The sequence below is a fragment of the Mus pahari genome, chromosome 1, assembly GCF_900095145.1.
Source record: "Mus pahari chromosome 1, PAHARI_EIJ_v1.1, whole genome shotgun sequence".
Classification (NCBI taxonomy): Eukaryota; Metazoa; Chordata; class Mammalia; order Rodentia; family Muridae; genus Mus; species Mus pahari.
In genome coordinates, this window is record NC_034590.1 from 110,363,651 (window position 1) to 110,372,802 (window position 9,152).

General features: G+C 49.1%; 2 protein-coding genes across 2 annotated transcripts; both read right to left on the minus strand.

Moving 5' to 3' along the window:
- Positions 1-512: 512 nt before the first annotated feature.
- LOC110330506 (interferon-induced transmembrane protein 3) lies at positions 513-1,634 on the minus strand. Its single transcript, XM_021210650.1, has 2 exons — positions 1,286-1,634; positions 513-813 (listed from the first exon to the last, which is right to left on the minus strand). The coding sequence occupies exons 1-2, from the start codon at positions 1,529-1,531 to the stop codon at positions 649-651; spliced, it is 411 nt and encodes a 136-aa protein (XP_021066309.1). The 5' UTR covers positions 1,532-1,634; the 3' UTR covers positions 513-648.
- A 4,935-nt stretch (positions 1,635-6,569) lies between these two features.
- On the minus strand, positions 6,570-7,474 carry LOC110327885 (interferon-induced transmembrane protein 3-like). The gene is made up of 2 exons (XM_021207189.1): positions 7,268-7,474; positions 6,570-6,719 (listed from the first exon to the last, which is right to left on the minus strand). Exons 1-2 carry the CDS (start codon positions 7,472-7,474, stop codon positions 6,570-6,572), a joined length of 357 nt encoding a protein of 118 aa, XP_021062848.1.
- Between the last annotated feature and the right edge of the window lie 1,678 nt (positions 7,475-9,152).

The window sequence follows — 9,152 nt, forward strand, 5'->3', positions numbered from 1 at the left end:
GGGGGGGTGGGGGTGGGGGGTGGAAGCACCACGTGGCCACCTGGCCACCATATCTGCGGAGTGCCGGCAGGGGGCGCCAGGGCAGCGACTCTGAGCCTTTTTAAGGTCAGTCTAGGCTCCAAGGAATGAACTGCATCGCTGCTGTGGGACCAGTAGGGGACACCAGGCCCCCACCACAGCACCCTGCAAATCCTGGACAGGATCAGGCCAGGGTTCCCCAGGAAAGCACGCATGGAACTTGTGACACCATCTTGACTGGTTCAGAGTATTCTTCGTGAAGAACAAGGACCCAGACCTGGTCCTCCACTTCTGAACTGGACTGGGTGTCCTGGAAATGTGGGGCCAGGGCCAGATGAAGCGTGAGTTCTCCTTGCTTGAAGCAGCCAAATATCATCCAGGACTTTGGCCAGCAAATGTCCACGACAGTAAGCCAGAGACTACTGCCAAATTGAGGATAACCTACTCAGAGCAAGGAAGATTGAGGGGTGGGATGAATAAAAGCAGTCATAGGATGGTGGCTATCAAGTGCACTTTATTGAATCCACTGTGGATAGATAAATGAGTGTTACACCTGCGTGTAGGGAGGGGCAAGGAGGGAAGCAGCTGCGGATGGTGAAGCACATCGGGACCGGAGGTCAGAATCCTCTATTAAGTGTGAAGATTTTGAGCGTTAAGAACAATGATGACGACAGCAACAATGGTGATAACAACCATGAGGATGCTGAGGACCAAGGTGCTGATGTTCAGGCACTTAGCAGTGGAGGCGTAGGCCTGGGCTCCAGTCACATCACCCACCATCTTCCGGTCCCTAGACTGAAGCAGAGCAGATAGACGGTCAGTGGCCTCAGAGCTGATAGGCAGATAGATGCTCAGACTCTGTGGAGTGCGTCTCCCCATCTTAGGTCAGGAGCATTTTACAGACTCTGATCATCCAGGTGGCCCCAGCACTTGTTCACCCCACTGTGGACTATTTATTGTTCCCCATGAATCTCCTGAACACTTTCCACACAGAATAGCATCCCGCCTGTAAGGTGAAGGCGCTATAAGCGTCCCTCGAGTCTGACTCCAGAATCCCCAGGCGGCCTCACCCTGTGCCTGCCCGAGAGTCATTAATCCAACAAGTGTACACACACACACACACACACACACACCACAGAAGAATGCACACAAACTTATTTTAAACAAAGGACCCTACACTCACACCTCGGTGCCATCTGGGTAGATGGAGTTTCAGGCTCACACACACCTTCTTACACCATAACTCCCCCCACTCTAACACACTCACCTTCACAGAGTAGGCATAGGCAATGAAGCCCAGGCAGCAGAAGTTCATGAAGAGTGTATTGAACAGGGACCAGACCACATGGTCAGGCACAGACACCTCTCTGGGCATGTTGATCACAGTTCTGACAGAAGTCGATCCGTGGGGTGCCCCCAGCTCAGCCACCTCATATTCTTCCTTGATTCTTTCGTAGTTTGGGGGCTGTCCCCCACTGGCAGCGGTGATGAAGGCTTGAGAAGTGTGGTTCATGGTGCCGAGCAAAGGCAGCAGTGAAGGGCAAAGGATGGAGAGTGCTGCGGGTCTGCCCTTTCTGTGGCAGTTTCGCTTTCTCAGGAGTTTCCTTTTCCTGAATTTTGGCTTGATGAAACTGGTCTGGGTTCAGAGGGGCGGGGATCTAAAAAGCCTGTGGATCAAATTACTCCAGGGCAGGATGTCAGGAAGGATTGTGAATCAGGGGAACTTCCCGGCCAGGAACCCAAGTTAGGACTTGTCCCAAGGCTCAAACCTCAGTGTTTAAGAGTGAGGGGTCCTGGAGTCAACCAAGCTCAGGCTAACAGCTGCAGAACCTCACTGTTTCTTTTTCTTTCTTTTATTTTATTTTTTTTATTTTTGTTTGTTTTTTTTTGTTTGTTTTGTTTTTTTTCCGAGACAGGGTTTCTCTGTGTAGCCCTGGCTGTCCTGGAACTCACTTTGTAGACCAGGCTGGCCTCAAACTCAGAAATCCGCCAGAGAGAGAGAGCTAGAGAGAGAGAGAGGAGGGGGTGAGCAGCCCCTTTTATCGTGAGTCAGGCATGGTAACTGTGGGGCAGAGCCTAGACGAAATGCTAACGTGTCTCTGTGTCTCTTCTTGCAGAGCCCTAGTGCACTAAGTGTGATCAATCACTGGACTTTGGTATTAGAACTAAATGATCTTCGGTCACGTGGCTATGACCTCATGGTCCTGGGCTGGCCTGTTTGTGCTACAGCCACTCTTTTTCCCTCCTGCCCTATCAAAATTTATTAGTGCTGGTGGAATGGTCACAGAGAGGACCTTCATCCTACCAGAGAAGCTTTCTCAAACACGTGGTGGGTTGAAGGCTGTGGCCAGGAAAGCCACTCCTGATCATACTGAAGGGCTCAGTTTATGTCCCTCCTTGATAACAGGGAGGCCCGGCCTGGCTTCTCTTGTTAGGACTTACATCCACTTTCCATCTTTTGGTGGCACTGTAAGGACCAGGCGACTAGACCTCCTTCAAGGTGCCCTGCTGCACCCACCCTTCCTAGCGCCCCGAGTCTTGGGGGCTGGGGTTGCCCCCGTTTCCAGGTTTGCTCATTTCATGATCTTTCTTGAGTTCTTCACAGGGCTATCAGCGCCTCCCACAGACGCCCCTCTTTGCTAACCCTATTAGCTGGTGCTGATCCAGTCAACATCTCTGAAAAAGTCTGCCTGTGGGAAGCTAGGTAGAGTGGTTTTCTACCTCAGAGGCTCCTGCCAGGCCTCAGGTTACCATGTAGCAGAGTAGGGCTTTGGCCTGGCCACAGGGACTCTGGTCAGAAAGTGGTGGTCTCTGTTGGATCCTGGTGTTATTTCTTTGTGTTCTGCAGAATACCTCTCCAAGGCCTTCTTCGCACTGCTCTCTTCACACATCCTCCTGTTGCCTTTCAGCGGAGAGGGAGATAAAATAATATGAATGACCCCCTTCCTCCCCCACCCCCCACCCCCCAGCTCACAAGTGATAGCAAGCGTTATCCTGTGGTCACAACACACTCTGGTTTCAGGAATGATTGATCTTGGTATAACTTTTTAAATAGTTAACAATATTTAACTTCAGTCATAGCTCTGTTTACTATATATATGGTCTTTCAATGTTCCTGAATGTTCCCAGACCATCCTGAAAGTTAATGGTCACCTCAAACTTTATGGCCACTTCTCTGCCTTTCTCAGTCATGGGGATCCTATTTCCTCTCACCTGGTGGCCTTGGTGAGCCCAAGGGCTTTGCTTCTATCAAAAGGCCTTCACATGCATTCAATCCCCAGACTCGGGCTGGAGAGATGGCTCAGTGGTTAAGAACACTGAGTTCAAGTCCCAGCAACCACATGGTGGCTCACAACCATCTCTAATGGGATGCAACGCCCTCTTCTGGCAACTGTGTACTCATATAAAATAAATAAAAAAATCTTAAAAAAAAAAGAAAAAACTGCAGACTCATCTCCCCACCCACAGAGGTGGGGGGCTGTTCTCAGCCCTGCATATATGATCACCCTAATCAGTGGCTTCCTGTGGCCCCCAAGTGAGCTGGACAGAAAACCTCTTCCCATCTGACGTGCTCCTTCCCGTGTGCTGCATCAGGGGAGGTTGAAACTCAGTCTTTGATTTTTTCCATCTTCTTTGTTCAGTGCTAAGGGCAATCTCTGTGGCCCCAGGGATCATCAGAAGGACAAGGATTGACAAGCCCTGCTGTAAGAGCAAGGGTCAGGGTCAGCCTTTGCTCCATCCAGGATGCCCCTTGTCTGCCCATGATGCACAGCTGTTGACACTTTACCTGTCAGGTTCTGTCCTTACTCTGCTCTCAGGGGACAGTTCTGGCCAGTGTCCATGTTCTCTGATTTAGTGTCCTTTACCTTTCAGACCTACTTGGCATCTGCTACCTGGAAGTGATCTCCAATTGGACTCCTAATGGTGGGTCTGCAGGAGCCCATTTGTCTTGGTGTAGACTGGGGGCGGGATTTCTCTGCTCTCCTCTCAGGAGGAGACATTGTTTTGTTTACTCTCTAGCATTAGATAGGGAACAACCTGGAGTCTTCTGCCACCCAGCTGACCATTCGACCTTGCCCTGCAGGCCACCAACACAATGGGAAGTTATAAGGACTTCCATTGCTCCTGCTCCAATTCACATTTGGTGAGTGGGAAGCCAGCACAGGGACTCTCTGCAGCTGAGCAGCCCCACTGTGGGCTGACTCGTGGGTTGTTGTAAACACTAGGCCGATCTAGTCTCATGTGTTTCACTGCAAACAAATGGTCAGGATGGTGTTCATTCTGGAGATCATGGCCTGGCTCCTGTGTGCACCAGTGCCTAACACATGTGAAGTTTCCGTGCTCTCAGGTTAGCTGCCCACACATTGCTCATATAAAGGACTAGAAAGGACTGAAGTGTGGCCACAGTGACCCTCTTCCTGAAATCTCTACCTTCATTCAGTCATAGGCCCGTGGCTAAGGATGAACACTCTGAAGTTCAGTCCAGGGCCATGAGTTTTAGTGGAAATTCTACCCTGGGTCCTTCTCAAAAACTCTTGTTCCTTCCTGGTACAATCTGAAAAGGTCTTGATTTCTCCCTAGGTCTTGGTCTGGCTGAGCCACTCACTCCGCTCCAGGAAGATAGCAGCTCTCCCAGTGTGATCCTGTCTCCACTGGTATTAGGGCCTCTGTCTTCCTAAGATGGGCTCAGCTTCCCAAGACAGTAAAGGAACTGCTACTGCCTCAGAAGCCTGGACCACGGCGAAGAGGGCATCCCTAACACTGCTTAGCCTCACAAGATGAGTTTCGGGGGCCTTACTTTATCTCAGACCCCAGGACTAGAACCCACATACCAACACAGGGAGACAGTGTCACCTGAGGCCTCCAAAGACTTGTAATCCTGGGGTGCCCAAGATGAGGTAGAAATGCAGATTCCAGGCATCCAGGAAGAGGAGAGGTATATGAAGTGGAAACTTCGAGCTCTTTGGAAAGTTAGTGATAACAAGTGCTGTTTTGCTGGGGCACACAGGTGAAAGGATGTCTTGCTAAAGCAAACACACGAAAGACTGTTTTCCTGAAGCAGGCACAGGTGAAAGGATGTTTAGCTATAGCAAACACATGAAAGAGTGCTTAATGAAGGAGTGTAGCTATGAATCCACGGATAGTGGGAGAAGAGCACTGAGCATTGGTTTGGTTTGCTCTGCCTCATTATTCTTCACTAACAACACACATGTATTGGTTCTCCTTACATAGCTTCCTTGAGTTCAACTTGTGATAATACCACCATTGAGAGAAACTTGCCCAAGAACTGCTCTCGAGGTGCCTGAGGCAACCTGCCGCTTCTGCAGTCTTGCTTCAGGCACGTTGGCAAGCTTGGAGGTGTCTTCAGGATTTAGCTATTGTTGCTGGTTTGTGCCTGGTGTCACTTGCTGAAAAGACTGGACTGTAGCTGCTGGTTCATGTGTGGTATCTGCCTGCCTGGAGGACTGGTCTGCAGCGCCGAGTCGTATTTAGTGTTTGCTACAGGACTGAGCTGCTGCCAAAGACGATTCAAGCTCACCCCCCAAAGAACCATTGCTGAAGAGGTTCGTTTCCCCCATAGCCTAATAACTTCTCTTGCACTACCTCTGCTGGGTGGTGGGCTAGAGGAGAGGATGAACCCTTATTAAATGCAGGTTGCAAAAAATGTATGCCCACAGGTGAATTTTGAGGACAGACTAATGAAGGGTGCCAAGGCCCCTCCAGACCTGCCCCTCCCCACTTCAGGATCTGAGGACCCACAGAGAATTACTACCCTGGATCAGGCATGGCACCTAGCATCGGAGATTTCATGTTCACTTCCCACTGCCCATCCTTGACCTGAAATAAACCTGTGAGATGTCTGTGAGAAGGAAAGGGTCAGAATCCAAGCCAAAGGCCACCATAGAGATCTTGAACACAGTGTCTGGGTCAAGGTTTCTTCCTCCTAAAAGTGGAGGACTCTGGGCTGGTCCTCTATCCCTGGACTTAAAACTCACTAGTGTGTGGCTCTGCACCCTTCCTGTATTCTAGGGACATGGAGCCGGAGGTAGGCAATGCTTAGTTACTGCCTGCCTATGCCTGCTAGGTAAGAGAGGACACTATTCAGGATGCTTGTCAGCTGCTGTCTCCATCCTGAGGCCAGAACCCTGCTTATCTGTGGATGCTCTGCACTATACACTCATCCACACCCCGACCTCTTCAACAAGAAGGAAGCCAGGGAAACTCTAAGTAAGCTCAGTTCAGGACCAGTCAGGGACTAAGGAAGTCACAGCACAATTGCTACCACGGGCACTTTATTGACTCCACTGTGAACAGATGCATGAGGATAAACATTTACAGGAGGGTAGAGTGACAGGTTAGGGCCTCTGGCCAGCATAAGGGGCAACGCTGAAGGGTGGAGCACATGCATGCTTTCTTCATGAAGACAGTGCATGGAAAGTCCCACCGTTAGTATCTAATAGGTACTAAAGGTACTAAATTAGGTACTAGTTTAGTTAATTAATAATTAGCTAACTAACTAGTTAGTACCTAACTAGTGGGTTCTAATATTTTTAGCTGCCTAGTAATTTTAGTCTGTGTAAAACGATAAGCATGATGTAGAAGATGACGGAGATGGTCAGAGCAAGGATGTTCAGAGTCTTGGCAGTTGAAGCATGGGCTTGGGCCCCAATCATGTCGCCCACCATCTTCCGGTCCCTGGACTGAAAGAGATGAAAAGATCAGTGTGGCCTTGGAGCAAGTCAACAAGAGCCAGGTGCTTTGCCTCCATTTCCCCATTGTCCTTCCTGCTCAGTACAGTCTCTCTCCTCTCTCAGGTCAGGGACCCCTCTCCCTTTCACACACTCAGACCATTCAGTACACCCAAGCACTGTATGCTCATCTCACCATGGGGCACCACTTCTTGTAAGTCTCATTTGCACTCATCCTGGTGCCCCCGTCTGCAGGGTGAAGGGGCATTCCAGAAATTAAAGCAGTAAGCAGAGCTAATTCCTCTAAACTAGAGTGGAGACAATCTCACCCCAGAACCCCTGGGCATTCTCTCCTTTTGCCTACATAGGAGAGTCTCCTACATACAACCCACATATACATTCTATATGCTATTTACACAGTCTATACATACAAACACGTAAGTACATTCAGTACCCAAACATGGAGTGTCACACATACACAAACACAAAGCTGTACATGATCCAGGTGTCCTCTGGGCTGGAGGAGCCACAACCACATACACACCTTCTACAACACTCACCTTCACCGAGTAGATGTAGGCAATGAAACCCAGGCAGCAGCTATTCATGAACACTGTGTTAAATGTAGACCAGGCAACGTAATCCGGCTGGATAACATCACTGTTGATGCTAACCACAGTGGATGGCATTGGAGCTGAGTCAGGATCGCTGTTGATGCAAACCACAGTGGATGGCACTGGAGCTGAGTCAGGATCCCCCTTAACCATGTTTTTGTGCTTAAAGGAAGCTCTTGTTTCAAGGAAGTTCCTATGGGTGGTGGAGTCACAGGCACTTTTATAGAACATTGTGGAGAAAGATCCACATGCATGGGGAGGGGCTACGTAGGATGGCTTCATGCCCCATACATTCCCCACCCCACCCCACCCCACCACCACCATCTCCTCAGTGGCCTCTTCAAAGTTCTACTTTCTCTAAAGTTTCTGTTCCTGTTTGTAAACCAATGAACTGTCTGGGAAGTGGGATGTAAAAACAGATTAATGAATGGTAACCACTCTAGGATAGGGTTCAAGAAGGGCAAAAAATCAGGAGAGCCTCCTATACCGGATCCCAATTCAGGATTTAACCCTCTACCTCTCTGCTTAGAGTAAAAGTATCGGTGCTTTTTTCCAGTCCTGAGAGTCTCCCCAGCCCAGGCCAATAGCTACAGCAGCGATTTCCCTAGCCAGGAACCTGAAGCTGCCTACCATCCCATTCCCAGGGCACCCAAGGCTATCCTCACGATAGGAGCCTTCTCTGCAGAAATCCATATCCTCTTACTGGCTGACTTGCTTCAGACCAGAGCCAAAGAAAGCTACAAATCGCTGTCATCCCTGTTGAGCCAGAACCAATGGATGGTCATAGGCCGTGAGACTGCACTATTTATTTCAGGCACTTGGCAGCACCTTTGCAGTGCTAACTAATTTATTCATGTGATTCCACTTTCCCTTCTCAACCTTCATCCTTTTACTAAAAGAATTGGAGTTTGGGGGAAGATGGATATATCTGGACCACACCCAGTGGGGCCACAGGAGTTGCAACACCTGGTTGGCCAAGACCTTTCTGACACTGCAATCTCTTTTTCTTGCGTCAGTACACCTTGCCGGAAAGATGACAAAACAGGATCGGAAAGAGATAAGCAAGTTATGAATGTGCTCTTCAGTTTCCCCTGAATGACAGAAATTAAGATCCTGGAACAGTCCCCACCCCCAGGCCCTGGCCTTCTCCTCACACTGCAGATGCTAGGTTACCTGTTCCTGCTGTGTTCTCAGAAGCCCCAGGACCAGTAGTCCTCAGCATGGCCAGGCCACCAAGGATAGGATGTGTTGTCCTATCAGCCTGGACTTCTGGGTTCCTTAAAGCTCCCGTGCTGGATCTTCCTTAAGGTAGCTGTGGGACCAGGGCTGTTGCATGTGGTGAGTTGTACCCATCGGGTGCATGGAGTATACAGCATGGATTGTGACTTTTGAAGACCTGGTGTTCTGGTTCCAGTTCCGCCGCTATGACAAATAGCCTGACAATAAACAATTTAGAGAGAAAAGAGTTTATTCGCTTATAACTCCAAGTTACCACACATCATTCCCAGAAAGTAAAGGCAGGAACTCAGGCAGTTAGTCATAGCACATCTGCAGTCAAGAGCAGAGAAGTGCATGGGTCATGACTTACCTGCTTGCCCTGTTAGCTTTTCCCTTTCTTCTACTTTTCAAAACACCTTTGCCTAGGGAACAGAATGGATCTTCCAGTATCTATGAGCAAACTAGACACTCCCTCATAGATAGGCCTACAGGTCAACCTGATCCAGAAAATTTCTTTCTTTCTTTCTTTCTTTCTTTCTTTCTTTCTTTCTTTCTTTCTTTCTTTCTTTCTTTCTTTCTTTCTTTTTTTTCTTCCGAGACAGGGTTTCTCTGT

Coding starts and splice junctions, on each gene's coding strand:
- LOC110330506 (XM_021210650.1), bottom strand. CDS start 1,531: ATGAACCACACTTCTCAAGCCTTCATCACCGCTGCCAGTGGGGGACAG. Junction 814..1,285: donor CCTATGCCTACTCTGTGAAG/GTGAGTGTGTTA, acceptor GCTCTGCTTCAG/TCTAGGGACCGGAAGATGGT.
- LOC110327885 (XM_021207189.1), bottom strand. CDS start 7,474: ATGGTTAAGGGGGATCCTGACTCAGCTCCAGTGCCATCCACTGTGGTT. Junction 6,720..7,267: donor CCTACATCTACTCGGTGAAG/GTGAGTGTTGTA, acceptor CATCTCTTTCAG/TCCAGGGACCGGAAGATGGT.